Genomic DNA, 19,939 nt, shown 5'->3' with positions numbered 1-19,939 from the left:
TCCTTTTGCTACCCGCCGTGCTCTCCAGGATGGCAAGAAAGGCAACCTTGAGGCTGGACATGTCACTGCCGCTATTTGGGAGCGTTGGAACCCCAAACATCACATGCTTGGCACAACACTTTGAACAGCAGCGCGCTCCACCTGCTCATCTTTATATAATCATTTCCACCGGCCTCGGATAGCTTCAGTACGGTTGGAAGGGTCATCGGCCTCCTCTTCCGCATGGGTGCTCATGTTGATGGAGCCAGCACCCACACCTTTAGTGCCTTGAGAAACCACCAGATTACCTTGGTTAACATCAGGAGCACCAGCTGCTACTACTATGTGTCCCAACGCAGCAGCAACAGCTGCAGGAGAATCGGGAGCGCTCAAGCTGATGGAGGGAGCGCCCTCCTTAGCCCCCTCAGCGGCACGAACCCGCGACCACGACAACGTACTTGCCCTGTCACACCTGAGGAGACACCTGGATCTCTGTTGGAAATATGCCCTAGAGGCAATAATAAATTGGTTATTATTATATTTCCTTGTTCATGATAATCGTTTATTATCCATGCTAGAATTGTATTGATAGGAAACTCAGATACATGTGTGGATACATAGACAACACCATGTCCCTAGTAAGCCTCTAGTTGACTAGCTCGTTGATCAATAGATGGTTGCGGTTTCCTGACCATGGACATTGGATGTCGTTGATAACGGGATCACATCATTAGGAGAATGATGTGATGGACAAGACCCAATCCTAAGCCTAGCACAAGATCATGTAGTTCGTATGCTAAAGCTTTTCTAATGTCAAGTATCATTTCCTTAGACCATGAGATTGTGCAACTCCCGGATACCGTAGGAGTGCTTTGGTGTGCCAAACGTCACAACGTAACTGGGTGGCTATAAAGGTACACTACAGGTATCTCCGAAAGTGTCTGTTGGGTTGGCACGAATCGAGACTGGGATTTGTCACTCCGTGTAACGGAGAGGTATCTCTGGGCCCACTCGGTAGGACATCATCATAATGTGCACAATGTGACCAAGGAGTTGATCACGGGATGATGTGTTACGGAACGAGTAAAGAGACTTGCCGGTAACGAGATTGAACAAGGTATCGGGATACCGACGATCGAATCTCGGGCAAGTATCATACCGATGGACAAAGGGAATTGTATACGGGATTGATTAAGTCCTTGACATCGTGGTTCATCCGATGAGATCATCGTGGCATGTGGGAGCCAACATGGGTATCCAGATCCCGCTGTTGGTTATTGACCGGAGAACGTCTCGGTCATGTCTGCATGGTTCCCGAACCCGTAGGGTCTACACACTTAAGGTTCGATGACGCTAGGGTTATAAAGGAAGTTTGTATGTGGTTACCGAATGTTGTTCGGAGTCCCGGATGAGATCCCGGACGTCACGAGGAGTTCCGGAATGGTCCGGAGGTAAATATTTATATATGGGAAGTCCTGTTTTGGTCACCGGAAAAGTTTCGGGTTTATCGGTAACGTACCGGGACCACCGGGAGGGTCCCGGGGGTCCACCAAGTGGGGCCACAAGCCCCGGAGGGCTGCATGGGCCAAGTGTGGGAGGGGACCAGCCCCAGGTGGGCTGGTGCGCCCCCCCACAAGGGCCCAAGGCGCCTAAGGGAAGAGGAAAGGGGAAACCCTAAGGGCAGATGGGCCCTAAGGCCCATGCTCCCTGCGCCTCCCTCTCCTCCCCCCTTGGCCGCCTCCCTCAGATGGGATCTGGGGCTGCCGCACCCCTTGGGGTGGGAACCCTAGAGGGGGCGCAGCCCCCTCCCCCTTCCCCTATATATACTTGAGGCCTAGGGGCTGCCCAACACGCGATTCGATCTCTCTGTTGGTGCAGCCCTACCCCTCTTCCTCCTCGTCTCTTGCGGTGCTTGGCGAAGCCCTGCTGGAGTACCATGCTCCTCCATCACCACCACGCCGTTGTGCTGCTGCTGGATGGAGTCTTCCTCAACCTCTCCCTCTCTCCTTGCTGGATCAAGGCATGTGAGACGTCACCGGACTGTACGTGTGTTGAACACGGAGGTGCCGTCCGTTCGGCACTAGGATCTCCGGTGATTTGGATCACGACGAGTACGACTCCTTCAACCCCATTCTCTTGAACGCTTCCGCATAGTGATCTACAAGGGTATGTAGATGCACTCTCCTTCCCCTCGTTGCTGGTCTCTCCATGGATAGATCTTGGTGACACGTAGGAAAATTTTGAATTTCTGCTACGTTACCCAACAGTGGCATCATGAGCTAGGTCTATTGCGTAGATTCTATGCACGAGTAGAGCACAAAGTTGTTGTGGGCGTTGATTTTGTTCAATATGCTTACCGTTACTAGTCCAATCTTGATTCGGCGGCATTGTGGGATGAAGCGGCCGGGACCAACCTTACACGTACGCTTACGTGAGACCGGTTCCATCGACAAACATGCACTAGTTGCGTAAGGTGGCTGGCGGGTGTCTGTCTCTCCCACTTTAGTCGGATCGGATTCGATGAAAAGGGTCCTTATGAAGGGTAAATAGCAATTGGCATATCACATTGTGGTTTTGCATAGGTAAGAAACGTTCTTGCTAGAAACCCATAGCAGCCACGTAAAACATGCAAACAACAATTAGAGGACGTCTAACTTGTTTTTGCAGGGTATGCTATGTGATGTGATATGGCCAAGAAGAATGTGATGAATGATATGTGATGTATGAGATTGATCATGTTCTTGTAATAGGAATCATGACTTGCATGTCGATGAGTATGACAACCGGCAGGAGCCATAGGAGTTGTCTTTATTTATTGTATGACCTGCGTGTCATTGAACAATGCCATGTAATTACTTTACTTTATTGCTAACCGGTAGCCATAGTAGTAGAAGTAATAAGTTGGCGAGACAACTTCATGGAGACACGATGATGGAGATCATGATGATGGAGATCATGGTGTCATGCCGGTGACAAGATGATCATGGAGCCCCAAGATGGAGATCAAAGGAGCTATATGATATTGGCCATATCATGTCACTATTATTTGATTGCATGTGATGTTTATCATGTTTATGCATCTTATTTGCTTAGAACAACGGTAGTAAATAAGATGATCCCTCATTAAAATTTCAAGAAAGTGTTCCCCCTAACTGTGCACCGTTGCGACAGTTCGTTGTTTCGAAGCACCACGTGATGATCGGGTGTGATAGATTCTAACGTTCACATACAACGGGTGTAAGACAGATTTACACACGCGAAACACTTAGGTTGACTTGACGAGCCTAGCATGTACAGACATGGCCTCGGAACACAAGAGACGAAAGGTCGAGCATGAGTCGTATTGTAGATATGATCAACATGAAGATGTTCACCGATGATGACTAGTCCGTCTCACGTGATGATCGGACACGGCCTAGTTGACTCGGATCATGTAATCACTTAGATGACTAGAGGGATGTCTATCTGAGTGGGAGTTCATAAGATGAACTTAATTATCCTGAACATAGTCAAAAGGTCTTCACAAATTATGTCGTAGCTCGCGCTTCAGTTCTACTATTTAGTTATGTTCCTAGAGAAAATTTAGTTGAAAGTTGATAGTAGCAATTATGCGGACTAGGTCCGTAAACTGAGGATTGTCCTCATTGCTTCATAGAAGGCTTATGTCCTTAATGCACCGCTCAGTGTGCTGAACCTCGAACGTTGTCTGTGGATGTTGCGAACATCTGACATACACATTTTGATAACTACGTGATAGTTCAGTTAAACGGTTTAGAGTTGAGGCACCAAAGACGTTTTGAAACGTCGCGAAACATATGAGATGTTTCGAGGGCTGAAATTGGGATTTCAGGCTCGTGCCCACGTGAAGAGGTATAAGACCTCCGACGATTTTCTTAGCCAACAAACTAAGGGAGAAAAGCTCAATTGTTGAGCTTGTGCTCAGATTGTCTGAGTACAACAATCATTTGAATCAAGTGGGAGTTGATCTTCCAGATGAGATAGTGATGTTTCTCCAAAGTCATTACCACCAAGCTGCTAGAGTTTCGTGATGAACTATAATATATCGGGGACATATATGATGATCCTTGAGATATTTGCGATGTTTGACACCACAAAAGTAGAGATCAAGAAGGAGCATCAATTGTTGATGGTTGGTGAAACCACTAGTTTCAAGAAGGGCAAGGGCAAGAAGGGATACTTCATGAAACGGCAATTCAGCTGCTGCTCTAGTGAAGAAACCCAAGGTTGAACCCAAACCCGAGACTAAGTGCTTCTGTAATAAGGGGAACAACCACTGAAGCAGAATTACCCTAGATACTTGGTAGATGAGAAGGCTGGCAAGGTCGATAGAAGTATATTGGATATACATTGTGTTAATGTGTACTTTACTAGTACTCCTAGTAGCACCATGGTATTAGATACCAGTTCGGTTGCTAAATGTTAGTAAACTCGAAATAAAAGGCTGCGAAGTAAACGGATACTAGCTAAAAGGTGAGATGACGATATGTGTTGGAAGTATTTCCAAGGTTGATCAAATATCGTACGCTCCCTCTACCATCGAGATTGGTGTTTGCGTTGAGCATAGACATGATTGGATTATGTCTATCGCAATACGGTTATTCATTTAAGGAGAATAATGGTTACTCTGTTTATTTGAATAATACCTTCAATGGTCTTGCACCTAAAATGAATGGTTTATTGAATCTCGATCGTAGTGATACACATGTTCATACCAAAAGATATAAGATAGTAATGATAGTACCACCTACTTGTGGCACTGCCACGTAAGTCATATCGGTATAAAACGCATGAAGAAGCTCCATATTGATGGATCTTTGGGCTCACTCGTTTTTGAAAAGTTTGAGACATGCGAACCATGTCTATTGGTGTATATGCATGAAGAAACTCCATGCAAATGGACCATTTGGACTCACTTGATTTTGAATCACTTGAGACATGCAAATCATACCACATGGGCAAGATGACTGAAAGCCTCGTTTTCAGTAAAATGGAACTAGAAAGCAACTTGTTGGAAGTAATACATTTTGATGTGTGCAGTCCAATGAGTGCTGAGGCATGTAGTGGATATCGTTATGTTCTTACTTCACAGATGATTTGAGTAGATGTTGAGTATATTTACTTGATGAAACACGAGTCTGAATTATTGAAAGGTTCAAGTAATTTCAGGGTGAAGTTGAAAGATCGTCGTGACAAGAGGATAAAATATCTATGATATGATCATAGAGATGAATATCTGAATTACGAGTTTGGCATAGAATTAAGACATTGTGGAAATTGTTTCCCAACCGATACAGCCTGGAACACCATAGGGTGATGGTGTGTCCGAACATCATAACTGCACCCTATTGGATATGATGCATACCATGATGTCTCTTATCGAATTACCACAATAGTTTATGGGTTAGGCATTAGAGACAACCACATTCACTTTAAATAGGGAACCACGTAATTCCGATGAGATGACATCATATGAACTATGGTTTAAAGAAACCTAAGCTGTCATTTCTTAAAAGTTTGGGGCTGCGACGCTTATGTGAAAAAGTTTCAGGCTGATAAGCTCGAACCCAAAGCGGATAAATGCATCTTCATAGGACACCCAAAACAGTTGGGTATACCTCCTATCTCAGATCCGAAAGCAATAAGGGATTGTTTCTTGAATCAGGTCCTTTCACGAGGAAAAGTTTCTCTCGAAAGAATTGAGTGGGAGGATGGTGGAGACTTGATGAGGTTATTGAACCATCTCTTCAACTAGTGTGTGGCAGGGTACAGGGAGTTGTTCCTGTGGCACCTACACCAATTGAAGTGGAAGCTTATGATAGTGATCATGAAACTTCAGATCAAGTCACTACCAAACCTCGTGGGATGACAAGGATGCGTGCTACTTCAGAGTGGTACGTAATCCTGTCTTGGAAGTCATGTTGCTAGACAAAAATAAACCTACGAGCTATGGAGAAGCGATGGTGGGCCTGGATTCCAAAATGGCTCGAGGCCATATAATCTGAGAGAGGATCCATATATGAAAACAAAGTGTAGACTTTGGAAGAACTACTTGATGGTCGTAAGGCTGTTAGGTACATATGGATTTTAAAAGGAAGACGGACAATGATGGTAAGTATCACCATTAAGAAAGCTCGACTTGTCGTTAAGATGTTTTCCGACCAGTTCAAGGAGTTGACTACGATGAGACTTTCTCACCCGTAGCGATGCTAAGAGTCTGTTGGAATTATGTTAGCGATTACTACATTATTTATGAAATATTGCAGATAGGATGTCAAAACATTGTTTCCTGGACGATTTTCTTGAGGAAAGGTTGTATGTAATACAACCAGAAGGTTTTGTCAATCCCGAAAGATGCTAATAAGTATGCAAAGCTCCAGTAATCCTTCTAAGGACTGGAGTAAGCATCTCGGAGTTGGAATGTATGCTTTGATGAGATGATCAAAGATTTTGGGTGTATACAAAGTTTATGAGAAACTTGTATTTCCAAAGAAGTGAGTGGGAGCACTATAGAATTTCTGATGAGTATATGTTGTTGACATATTGTTGATCAGAAATGACGTAGAATTTCTAGAAAGCATATAGGGTTATTTGGAAAGTGTTTTTCAATGGAAAGCCTGGATTAAGCTACTTGAGCATTGAGCATCAAGATCTATAAGGATAGATTAAAACGCTTGATGGTACTTTCAAATGAGCACATACCTTGACATGATCTTGAAGGTGTTCAAGATGGATCAGTCAAAGAAGGAGTTCTTGCCTGAGTTGTAAGGTATGAAGTTAAGACTTAAAGCTCGACCACGGCAGAATAGAGAGAAAGGACAAAGGTCGTCTCCTATGTTTAAGACATAGGCTCTACAGTATGCTATGCTGTGTACCGCACCTGAAATGTGCCTTGCCATGAGTTAGTGAAGGGGTACAAGAGTGATCCAAGAATGGATCACAGGACAGCGGTCAAAGTTATCCTTAGTAACTAGTGGACTAAGGAATTTTCTCGATTATGGAAATGGTAAAAGAGTTCATCGTAAAGGGTTACGCCGATGCAAACTTTGACACTATTATTCTGAGAAGTAAACTGGATTCGTATAGTAGAACAGTTATTTGGAATAGCTCCAAGTAGAACGTGGTAGCTGCATCTAGGAGATGACAAAGAGATTTGTAAAGCACACACGGATCTGAAAGATTCAGACCCGTTGACTATAACATCTCTCACAAGCATAACATGATCAAACCCAGAACTCATCGAGTGTTAATCACATGGTAAATGTGAACTAGATTATTGACTCTAGTAAACTCTTTGGGTGTTAGTCGCATGGGGATGTGACTTTGAGTGTTAATCACATATCGATGTGAACTGGATTATTGACTCTAGTGCAAGTGGGAGCTGTTGGAAATATGCCCTAGAGGCAATAATAAATTGATTATTATTATATTTCCTTGTTCATGATAATCGTTTATTATCCATGCTAGAATTGTATTGATAGGAAACTCAGATACATGTGTGGATACATAGACAACACCATGTCCCTAGTAAGCCTCTAGTTGACTAGCTCGTTGATCAATAGATGGTTACGGTTTCCTGACCATGGACATTGGATGTCGTTGATAACGGGATTACATCATTAGGAGAATGATGTGATGGACAAGACCCAATCCTAAGCCTAGCACAAGATCGTGTAGTTCGTATGCTAAAGCTTTTCTAATGTCAAGTATCATTTACTTAGACCATGAGATTGTGCAACTCCCGGATACCGTAGGAGTGCTTTGGGTGTGCCAAACGTCACAACGTAACTGGGTGACTATAAAGGTACACTACGGGTATCTCCGAAAGTGTCTGTTGGGTTGGCGCGAATCGAGACTGGGATTTGTCACTCCGTGTGACGGGGAGGTATCTCTGGGCCCACTCGGTAGGACATCATCATAATGTGCACAATGTGACCAAGGAGTTGATCACGGGATGATGTGTTACGGAATGAGTAAAGAGACTTGCCGGTAACGATATTGAACAAGGTATCGGGATACCGACGATCGAATCTCGGGCAAGTATCATACCGATGGACAAAGGGAATTGCATACGGGATTGATTAAGTCCTTGACATCGTGGTTCATCCGATGAGATCATCGTGGAGCATGTGGGAGCCAACATGGGTATCCAGATCCCGCTGTTGGTTATTGATCAGAGTACGTCTCGGTCATGTCTGCATGGTTCCCGAACCCGTAGGGTCTACACACTTAAGGTTCGATGACGCTAGGGTTATAAAGGAAGGTTTTATGTGGTTACCGAATGTTGTTCAGAGTCCCGGATGAGATCCCGGACGTCACGAGGAGTTCCAGAATGGTCCGGAGGTAAAGATTTATATATGGGAAGTCCTGTTTTGGTCACCGGAAAAGTTTCGGGTTTTATCGGTAACGTACCCGGACCACCGGGAGGGTCCCGGGGGTCCACCAAGTGGGGCCACAAGCCCCGGAGGGCTGCATGGGCCAAGTGTGGGAGGGGACCAGCCCCAGGTGGGCTGGTGCACCCCCCACCAAAGCCCAAGGCGCAAGGGAAGAGGAAAGGGGGTAAACCCTAAGGGCAGATGGGCCCTAAGGCCCATGCTCCCTGTGCCTCCCTCTCCTCCCCCCTTGGCCGCCTCCCTCAGATGGGATCTGGGGCTGCCGCACCCCTTGGGGTGGGAACCCTAGAGGGGGGGCAGCCCCCTTCCCTTCCCCTATATATACTTGAGGCCTAGGGGCTGCCCAACACGCGATTCGATCTCTCTGTTGGTGCAGCCCTACCCCTCTTCCTCCTCGTCTCTTGCGGTGCTTGGCGAAGCCCTGCTGGAGTACCACGCTCCTCCATCACCACCACGCCGTTGTGCTGCTGGTGGATGGAGTCTTCCTCAACCTCTCCCTCTCTCCTTGCTGGATCAAGGCATGGGAGACGTCACCGGGCTGTACGTGTGTTGAACACGGAGGTGCCGTCCGTTCGGCACTAGGATCTCTGGTGATTTGGATCACGACGAGTACGACTCCTTCAACCCCATTCTCTTGAACGCTTCCGCATAGCGATCTACAAGGGTATGTAGATGCACTCTCCTTCCCCTCGTTGCTGGTCTCTCCATAGATAGATCTTGGTGACACGTAGGAAAATTTTGAATTTCTGCTACGTTACCCAACACCTCCCGCCCCCAGCGTCTCCTCCCCATGGTTCTGCTCACCCACAGAAGTGGGAAACAAAGGCGCTGCCGTGACTGAGAGCTTCTTGACAGCCGTGGTCACCGCCTTGATCACCTTCTCCGGTAGCTTGGACCTGCCCGCTTCCTCCCCATCTCTAGGGGTCACCGAAAGCCCCCCATAGTCAAGGAGCTGCCAGGTTGAATCCCTCGAAGTGTACATGTCCTTCTGAGGTGCCGGAGCCTGTTGGTGGAGAAGATCTTCTCCCGCTGCTCACTAGGGACTCCGCAGTACTTAGCCGTGGTGTGCCCCATGATGCCGCAGCAGGAACAAAAAATAGGCAACTTTTCATATTTTACAGGAAAGTATGTTTTGTTGGTGCCCCCAACATCGGTTGTGTCTAAGGACTTCCTCACTGGCTCGTCCACCCGATGCTCGACTCAGACGCGAATATACTCACCGATGATCTTCTTGTTCTTGTGTGCCACCGCAATCACGGTGCCAAGTTTGCTGCCTAGGATCCATCCCATTTCCACGGTCTTGATCGGTGCAGGCAACCCATGGATTTGCACCCAAATTCTGAAAGAATTCAAGGGAACATCCACAGGGTCACCACTCCCATCAAACGCCGTGAGCAGGACAGCGTCATTTCTGTAATGCCACGGTCCAGCTTGGAGCGAGTGAATTGCAAAAAACCACCAAATTGAAGCCTAGGGTTGCAGAAAAGACTCTTCTACGTTTTTGTGCCAGAAAACACTGATTTCGCGCCTAATCAGTTGCAGAAAACACCTAACCGTCTGTTCGGGCAGTTTAACCTCTATTATGACAGGTGGGGCACGATTTTGATGACGTGGCGTAACGCCCACGAGCTAACGCCGTCTGACGGTGCTACAGTGGCAACGGCGTGGCCGTCTCGGTCAAAACAGCATGGGTCCATTATCCACTTCATTCTCCCCGTGCTCCTCTGTCTCTCTTTCTCCCCGTGATCCATGGCGACGGCGAGCCCTGACGACGGCGGGGGAGTGGATGCCGCCGGTGGGGGAGTGGATGGAGGCTGCAGCGGAGGGTTGCTTCCCGGCGGCGAATCGATCGAAGTGGAGGAGGTGTGCGGCAGCTCAAACCCTAGTCGGGCCCCGAAGAGGAGAGCGTTGTCGCTGTCGCTTGAGTACTGCGCCGCCGTCGCTCTTGCCCATGCTGTGCAAGCTACTCCGACGGGTAGCCATCAATGGGCTTCAGCATTTGGTGGCGTTGAGTAAGTTCTCCCCCTCTTTTACTGTGGATTCTAGGGTTAGGGTTCAATTTCTCTTAGTTCAATAGTTAGGCTTCGATTTGAATGAACTGTAGGTCATTATTGTTTGTAGTCTAACCTCTGATATGTATCCTATCAGTTAGATGAATTTGCTTCAGTGTATGAAGTTAACTGATTTTTCTCAGTGTACAAAAGGTTTTCAGTTGACTCAATACTGTTTAGTGTCAATAGTTAACTGAATATGCAGTGCATATAGTGTATAGTGTAGTCAGTTAACTGAATTTTCTGATTTGTAATATTTAACTGAATATGCACTGAATAGTTAACTGAATTTTCTCATTCGTAATATTTTAGTTAACTGAATATGCATTGTATATAGTGTAGTCAGTCCATTGAAACTGTATGTATGAACTTAACTGAATTTTTTTAGTGTTCAAAAGATTTTAACTGAATATGTATCAGTTTCACCTAGTAATTTGTAATATTTATTTGTGCACTGTGTATACTTCGGTTTGTTATTGATTTTAATTATTAGAAATGTATGCATAGAAATTAATGTGTAGCTTCTTTGCTTTGTAGTTTGTGTGATGATGTGTGGGAAGTTAGGCTCCACTTTCATGACAGGGACAATTTGGAAAGGACCATGTGTGTTTCAGACATAACATTTCTGAATCTAATAGCACTAATAGCGATAGCAGGCTATGGAGAGGATGACTACATGTACTTTGTTAGGGATGCTGGCTTGGGAGTAGCTGGTTTGGAAGAGATCTATGATGATGACAAGGTTGATGAGATGCTAGACCACATTGCCAACAGAGATCAGACCATAGTTAATCTGACAGTAGTTAGGGGTAGTGAGCCCAGACCTGGAGATTTAAACATAGGTCATGTTTGTGAGCAGCAGGTCCCTATAGCCAGTCTTGGAGAGAGGACTGTGTATGAGGTCAGTGAGGAAGGTGTCGTGTACAGGTCACCATCCAAAAAAAAACAAGGAGAGTTACACAAGTTGATGAGCAGGAGGCACAAGATATGGATCAAGGAAATGCAGGAGATGTTGATTTGGAGCAAGAGGAGTTAGAAAGAACTATGGAGCTTAAGAGGAGGAATAAAATACAGAGGTATAAGAAGCATAAGAAGAGTGTTGAGAGGGTGGAGGCAGTTAAAAGAAAACTTCCTATTTTACTAACTGAAGATGACTCTGACTTGGAGCAAGATGAGGATTTCATGGCTAGGATGGCTGAGATGAGGAGGCAGAGACAAGACCCATTTTTACACTTTGAAGGTGACACTGATGTTGAAGAACCTTATGAGCTAGAAGAAGAGGTAGTGCATGAGGAACATGGATAGGATGAGGAGCATGGAGAGGATGAGGAAATTGAAGAGGAGGTGGTACCACAAGGGGAAAAGAGGAAGAAGTTGAAAGTAAGAAAGGGGCCAACTAGTAGATCACATGCAAGTTTGGAGCAAAAATTTGAGGATGTTTGGGTGCCATCATCTGATGAGGATCCAAATCCTAGTGATTTGAAGGAGGAGGAGGATGATGGGGCAGTACCCCTAGCTTTTGTGCTTGGCAATAAGAGTAGGCCCAAAAAACCCAAACCAAGAATCTGGTATGCTGAGGATAGAGAGAGCCCAGAGATGCAGTTTGTAAAGAAGCTTTGTTTTGAAAGTGTTTACCAATTTAGAAGGGCACTTCTCACATTCCACATAGCTCAAAACAAAAACTATCAGTTTCATAGGACTGCAATGACAGAATCATAGCTATTTGCAGACATGAAGATTGCCCTTTTTTCATTGCAGCTTCTGTGTTGGCAAATGAGAGAACATTTTGCATTAGAAAGGCAAATTTTTTGCACACATGTCCAGCTGTAGCAGAGAGCACCAAGGTGACTACCAAGTGGGTCACACATCAGGTGTTAGAAGCAATAAGAACAGACTTGAACACATCAATAACTACAATAATGCAAAATCTGAAGAGCAAGTATGGAGTTGAGATCAGCACTCATATGGCCTACAGGGCTAAGAACAAAGCAGTTGAGATGGTGCAAGGAGATCAGAGGGGTCAGTATACCAGGATCAGGGATTATTTGCAGGCTGTCTTGGACACAAATCCAGGTAGTAGGTGCATTGTCACTACTAAGTTCTTGAAGGAGCATCCAAGCAAAAATCCAAGGTTCCATGGCCTGTTCATCTGTTTGAATGCTTGCAAGGAAGGATTTCTGAATGGATGTAGACCATTCATAGGTGATTACTTTACTTTGTTTAGTTTGCCTTGTTTGAATGTCTTGTTTCTGACATGTGTTGTGTGCCATTGCAGGTGTGGATGGATGCTTCATCAAGCTGTCTACTGGCCAACAAATCATGGCTGCCACAGGAAGGGATGGGAATAATAACATATATCCCATTGCTTTTGCAGTTGTGGACAAAGAAGACACAAAAAGTTGGACTTGGCCAAATCATCGATATATCGACAAGATGAGGCTCAAGGTAAACCCTAGGGTCAAATCATCGATATGTCAACAAGATGAGGCTCAGGTAAACCCTAGGGTAAAATCATCGATATATCGACAAGATGAGGCTCAAGGTAAACCCTAGGGTCAAATCATCGATATATCGACAAGATGAGGCTCAAGGTGGCACTATGGTTACATTGTGCATATATCGATGAAATGACCCTCAAGGTTAATCCATGAATCTAGTTGACAGAATTTACTAACTTAGCACATGCACCACCTTGGCTTGAGCAAATGTGATTCTACTAAGCACAAACACCACATAACAATCAAAGTGCACTCACATTCATAAAGGTTCATCAAGGTTGGATCCAACACCTGATCTCACAAAATACATACATAAAGGTTCAGAAATAGATACTAAAGTACTTAATAGATGATTATCATCTAGATTACAACACTGCTTGATCCAACACCATAGATCACAAATTCATCACTGAAGTACTAGGGTCACAAATTCATACTAAAGTACTGGATACATGATTATCATCTAGAAACTGATAGATGATTATCATACTAGAAGGCACCCTACTCATCTAAGATGGCCTTCACACCCTGAAGCTTCATCTTTATCTTTTCCTCAGACTTTTGAATCTTAGAAATGTGATGCTTCAGTTTAAGCCTCTCTTCTGTCAGCCTCTCCTTCTCCTTCAAATGATTGAACTTCAAGTTCCTAATCACATTGGCTTGAGCACAAGTCAGGTTCTTCAGAGTTTCATAGTTTTGCAGCATCTTCTTCTCCTCCTCCTCTGTCTTTGACAGCTCTGCCTTCAAGTTCCCCACTACAGTCTCAAGCTCAACAATATTCACATCAACATATTCCTTCTGCTCCTTCTGATTGTTTAACTCCACACCCCTCTGCTGTTAGGCATCCAAGAGAGAATTCACATCAGCATACAAACTGTCATAGTTCTCCTGTAGTTTCTTCTTCTCCTCCTCTTTCTTTGAAAGCTCTGCCTTCAAGTTGCAAACTACAGTTTCTAGCTCAGCAATCTTCACTTCAAGATATTGCTTCTGCTCATTCTGATTGTTTAACTCCACACCCCTCTGCTGCTGGGCATCCAAGAGAGAATTCACATCAGCATACAAACTGTCATAGTTCTCCTGTAGTTTCTTCTTCTCTTCTGTCAGGTTGTGAATTGCAAAGGAACTCTCTAGATTGTCATTGGTCCTAGCTGACTTAATCTCCTCATACATATCCCATAGCTTGGCCAATGCCTTCTCCATTGAGTCTGGCCATTCAAAATTAGTCCATTGAACTACTCCACAGTTTATGCATTCCTGTATTATAAACAATAAAAGAATAAATAATTGTCTAAGACCATCAAACCAACAGGTTCAGATATCTAATATGTGCACTGTTAAAAAGACAAATAAACTAGTCACTAAGCACTGACAGGTTCCATACCATACAACAGACAAATTAACAATGCCCACTGGTAAACAAGTCATTAAGCACTGACCATAATAAACAATAACTACCATCCACTAATGAGAACACACTCCAACACAGTGGCTAAAACAAATTAAACAAAGACAAAGCACTTAACCAAGCTTAACAACTTGAAGGCAGAGCACTGACCACAATAAACAACTTGAAGGCAAATTAACAACTTGATAAACAAAGGATTAAGCACTGACCACAATAAACAATGTGTACAATCCACTAATGACAAGGCATGTCAAAACAAGCTAAACAAAGACCAAGCTAAAAAAATCTTAACACCTTGATAAACAAAGCATTAAGCAAACAACTTCCTTTACACAGGATGTGAATCATACCTTCTTAGCACATCCAAGAAACCTCCTGCCCGTGTGCATCCATTCAAATGCTACAAAGCGCTCGGCCGGCTCACCGTGTTCACACAAGACATTCACATCTGCGTCAGTGCCATTGAAATTCGGATCGTGCATCGTAGCTGGAAGCTGCGGGAGCAAGCAAAGAGAAGGCTAGGTTCAGATCGAGCTCAGTGACAAAATCCCCAATTCACTAACCCTAACCCTAGCTCTAGCTATCTAACCAACTGACCTTGATGATGCCATTGCAGGAGGAGGAGATGTTCAGGACTGAATCCTCACTGGTCTCGTCGCTCCACGACACCATGGCACCGGGGAGCAGCAGAACGGCGGTCGATGGTGTGGCGGCGCCGGGGAGGAAGAACAGAGTAAGGAGAGGGCGAGGCAGAGGCGAGAGTGTAAGCAGAGAGCTGGATCGATCCAGTTTTTACCCACACGGCGGAGCAGTAGCGGCCGCCACGCCATTGCCACTGTAGCACCATCGGACGGCGTTAGCTCGTGGGCGTTACGCCACGTCCTCAAAATCGTGCCCCACCTGTCATAATAGAGGTTAAACTGCCCGAACAGATGGTTACGTGTTTTCTGCAAATGATTAGGCGCGAAATCAGTGTCTTCTGGCACAAAAACGTAGAAGAGTCTTTTCTGCAACCCTAGGCTTCAATGTGGTGGTTTTTTGCAATTCACTCGCTTGGAGCACATGACATCGGTCTCCCTCCTTCGAGAAGGTGATGACAAACCGCCCATCTTCACTCTTAACTCGCTGGGCCACCGCCTCGCCGCGCAGTCGCCATGGCCCTTTCAGCTCGTTGACAACAGCATGTGGGTTAGTCAGGTATGGAGAAAGTACCCGACCCACCACCAACATTTCCGCCACCGCTCTCAAAGCCGCCTGCATGTCGATGACGATTGGCTTATAGTTGAGGATTGCCGGTGAGCGCAGCTTTGCCTTGCTGCTTCTGCGAAGGGTAGGGGGCGTCGTTGCCATGGCAGCGAAGCCAATGGTAGCCTTTGGCGAAGCCAGAATCAGGCCACTCGGCCCCCCCACAGTGCCCTTCCCTGTCATCAACGGAGCCGAGGCTGCGATCGCCATCGGCTCACTGCACACCACGACCTGCGAGGGAGGCACCACCTCCATCATCCCATCCTGGCCGCTACATGTCCCGTCCGCAGTAACCTCCCCAGCTGGGCACTTCCCAGCCAAAGCCGAAGGAGAGCTCTGCCCTGACATTTTTCCCTGAAACGAAAGAACAGAACAACTGGAAGCAGCAACTAAAACTTGAGACCCAAAATCCTGCCCCAATCCCGTGAAATAGGTCTGACCCTCCTCAAATTTCGTCTCCAAATCACAATTGATAACTCCTGACTTCAATTTCGCATAAGAAACAACATTTACTCAAAATCCCCTATTCACAGTAATGTTGAAAGCACTAGAAACTGCCCCTTTTCCTCCCCCTTTACTCACCAGATCAGTCCCAGGCGACGAATCCGGCGTCACCAAATCCTCTCCGACCACCGCAATCCTCGTCGTAGCTCTCCCGTGCTTCAAATGCGGATCCTCCTGATCTGAACTGCACAAGCTCTGCACCTTCTCCTGAAGGCGCCGCAGACAGCCCACTGGATCCCTCGATCGCCTAAGGATCTCCCTTCCCCGCCTCCTAAAGATGCTCCACTCGTTGTGGCCATCCACCCTCCACCGCTCCTCACTGCTGGACTCGACGGCCGCCGCAGCCGGCGCCGGCGCCGTTCCCGTCATGTGCGGGTCGCCCTGGGCGTCGCCAGTGCGGCCGCAAAGTCAGTATTTTTTTCTTTCAGTCCTCGGTCGGTCTCGTATGTGTCATCATGCATGATGCTTTGGGTCTTCATCCTCCGACGTCATCATCAATTTGCCCTTCTTCGAGAGATTTACTATTAGTTTATAATGAGAGTAACATAGATATAGATAGTAACATCAGTGCACCTCAGAAAAAAGATAATATGGGAGCTAATTAATGAGTAAAGAGACAAATTAAGTAACCTAGCTAGTTATTCATATCATGATTAATATCACACATACTAAGACAAGATAAATCTCTATGTTACCACATTTATGTTATTATTCACTATGAAGGTACTAGTAACTTAGACTGGTAATTTATGGATTTTACTACTCTATGTCACTTTTCATTGTGGGTAGATTAAGCGGACGCGTGCCGTCACTGCCTGCCTCACACGCGGGGCGCTACCCCAAATAGTAAATAAAGCTGACAACGGCTCATGGTGGGCCAAACCTGGCGGCAACTCAAGGCATCCGCGGTCAGCTTTATTTACTACACCACGCACTCCCGAGATGCGTACTGCGTCTTCCCCACGCGGCGCGACAATGGAGCTCCCCCACTCACCGACTTGTTGGTTTCTACACCGGTCGAAGTTAGTGCTGCGGCGATCCTCTTCGTCTGCCCGGCACAGCCTTTCTAATAGCCCCTGCTGGGAACTCCACCACAGCCATCGCACTCTCCCTGCCGAACATCACCATCCCTATATGGCGCCACTATACATATTGATTTGATAATATCTTAGTAATAACAGGACAAATATTTTGTAATCAAGTTTTGAGGTATGCTTCACAAAAAATACGTAAACATCGCGTAGAATCGCATATTTTGATTCCATTGGCGTTCTGTGCGGAAGAGCCATAAGCCCATAAGAGAGACTGCTGAATATTTTGCAAGTTTAACAGATGACCACGTGAAATTTTAGTCATGCATTGAGAACATGTTTTTTTTTCCTTTTGTACCATCTAAAGTATAATCAAGTTGAACAATAAGTTTTAAAAAATTAGGTAATTCTTCTTCCTTTGTGCCTAGCATGCACGTGTATTTAGCTTGTCAAGAATAATAAAGCCAACTAGAATTATAGATTTACCAAAAAATACTTCACAAATATAAGAACTATAGATGTACAAAGAGGTATTAGGCAGTTCAATGGCCATGAATATTCTTCGAATTTAAAGGGAGCAATACTATCTTCAATTCCACTTTAAGGATTATAGGAACTTCACCCAATTTTATTTTTAAGTTAGGCATTTCAAACCATCTATCTTCGACATTTACCGTTATGGGCAATGGACAACACATTGATTTTTCCTCTAGGCCAAGAAAAAGACATGGCTCAACTCCTAGGAGTCAACCGCCAGAAATGCCCGTTTGAGTCCACATGCATGAGGTTGATGGCAGCCTTGAGGATTTCATACAATGTATTATATGCATTATTTGTGGACCTCCTTCGCGCGCCCTTGTTTTCTGCACATACTTGATTGAGTTGTGCCGGCATGCCGGTCAAGAGGATGTGAGATCCAACTACCGGCCGGTCCGCTTCACCACCATCGCGTAGAATGTGACGTCTTATCAAGTACCATCCCCTATATGGCTCCAAAATATTAGTTGCAACTACACATATTGATCGAATAATATCTCATTTATAACGGGATCAATATTTGTAATCAAGTTTCAACGTACGCTTATCTAAAAGCAATAAGAGAGACCGCTGACCACTTTTTTGCCGGTTCAACAGATGGTCGCGCGAAATTTTACTCATGCATTGAGAACATGGTTTATTTCCTTTTGTACCACGTAAAGTATAACCGAGTTGAACGATAAGTTTTATAAAATTAGGTAATCTTCTTCCTTAGTGGCTAGCATGCACGTGTATTTACCTTGCCATGAATAATATAGCCAGAATTATAGATTTACGAAATATTATGTCAGCACGTATAAGAACTATAGATGGAGAAAGAGGTATTAGCTAGGTAGTTCAGTGGCCGTGAAAATTCTTGTCAATTAAAGGGAGCAATATATCTTCAGTTTCATTCTAAGAATTGTAAGAAACTTTCCCAGTTTATTTCTATGTTAGTTGTTCAGAACCACCTGGTTTGGATATTTACCGTTATGGAAAATGAACAACACAACGATTTTCCCAGTTAGGCCAGGAAAAAGACCACGGCTTAGGTCCTAGCAGACAACCTACAGTTTTGCCTATTAGGCTGGCCATAGTGATAGTATCTTAGCCGGTATCATGCACTCAGGAATAACAAACACGCTGATATGGCAGAGAATTAATGAAGATAGAGATGGTTAGAGTAACATAGGTAGATACCGTATCTTCTTAAATGCTATACTACTTTGTGTCATGCATGAAAATAAACATGAACATCTATAATACTACTCTATGATACTATGATGTATGAAGATAATATCATACACTAGTATCACATGCATGATACTAGTATATGATACACTATGAGTAGCCTTAGAGTCCACATGCATAGCCTTATTGCAGCCTTGATAATTTTGTAAAATATATTATATGCATCTTTTGTGGTCCTCCTTCGTGGGGCCTCTTATGTTTGATTTCTGGACAGATTGATTGAGTTGTTTCGACACGCCCATCAAGAGGGTGCTAGATCCAACTACCGGTCGGTCGGCTTGACAATCTCTACTCCTAATGGAGCAGTTGGTAGTCTCGCTTTCAGGTTTTTTTTCGTCCCACCACTTTAGTCTGGTTTTTTTTCGTAGGTTAACCGTCGTAGATTTTTTTCGTCGCCTCCCCCACTTCATCGGTTTATTTTCACTTCACCCTCTCACACAACGAAAAAAACTGAACGGATCAGAACTTTCCATACTGACGCAAATTATTTAGTAATGTCTTTATGTAAAAGAATCAATCACAATCAATCTCTAAAGATCAAATCTAAATTAATTAATCTTCATAACGTTTGTTTCCTTCCGAATCACGTCCATAACTTTCCTTCCTTATTTGGGCAGAAACTGTTGGGGAACGTAGCATAAATTCAAAATTTTCCTACGTGTCACCAAGATCTATCTATGGAGTCATCTAGCGACGAGGGAGGAGTGGATCTACATACCCTTGTAGATCGCGCGCGGAAGCGTTCAAGAGAACGGGGTTGATGGAGTCGTACTCGTCATGATCCAAATCACCGATGATCCTAGCGCCGAACGGACGGCACCTCCGCGTTCAACACACGTACGGAGCAGCGACATCTCCTCCTTCTTGATCCAGCAAGGGGGGAGGAGAGGTTGATGGAGATCCAGCAGCACGACGGCGTGGTGGTGGAAGTAGCGGGATTCCAACAGGGCTTCGCCAAGCGCTGCGGGAGGAGGGAGATGTGTCATGGGAGGGAGAGGGAGGCGCCAGGGCTTAGGTATGGTTGCCCTCCCTTCCCCCACTATATATA

The 19,939-nt window shown here is 45.0% G+C and overlaps 1 protein-coding gene across 1 annotated transcript; it reads right to left on the bottom strand.

The window, feature by feature from the left end:
- Positions 1–13,195: 13,195 nt before the first annotated feature.
- LOC125546259 lies at positions 13,196–16,573 on the bottom strand. Its single transcript, XM_048710471.1, has 3 exons — positions 14,942–16,573; positions 14,695–14,838; positions 13,196–14,193 (listed from the first exon to the last, which is right to left on the bottom strand). Exons 1-3 carry the CDS (start codon positions 15,014–15,016, stop codon positions 13,777–13,779), a joined length of 636 nt encoding a protein of 211 aa, XP_048566428.1. The 5' UTR covers positions 15,017–16,573; the 3' UTR covers positions 13,196–13,776.
- Between the last annotated feature and the right edge of the window lie 3,366 nt (positions 16,574–19,939).

The sequence above is a fragment of the Triticum urartu genome, chromosome 3 (assembly GCF_003073215.2).
Source record: "Triticum urartu cultivar G1812 chromosome 3, Tu2.1, whole genome shotgun sequence".
NCBI classification, from domain to species: Eukaryota; Viridiplantae; Streptophyta; class Magnoliopsida; order Poales; family Poaceae; genus Triticum; species Triticum urartu.
This window is presented reverse-complemented; position numbering and strand designations above follow the sequence as displayed.

What these genes read in the sequence shown, in the direction of transcription:
- LOC125546259 (XM_048710471.1), bottom strand. Translation starts at nt 15,016, where the DNA reads ATGGTGTCGTGGAGCGACGAGACCAGTGAGGATTCAGTCCTGAACATC. An exon ending in CCTGCAATGGCATCATCAAG is followed by an intron (nt 14,839 to 14,941) that starts GTCAGTTGGTTA and finishes TTGCTCCCGCAG; the next exon opens with CTTCCAGCTACGATGCACGA. An exon ending in TTCTTGGATGTGCTAAGAAG is followed by an intron (nt 14,194 to 14,694) that starts GTATGATTCACA and finishes TTTATAATACAG; the next exon opens with GAATGCATAAACTGTGGAGT.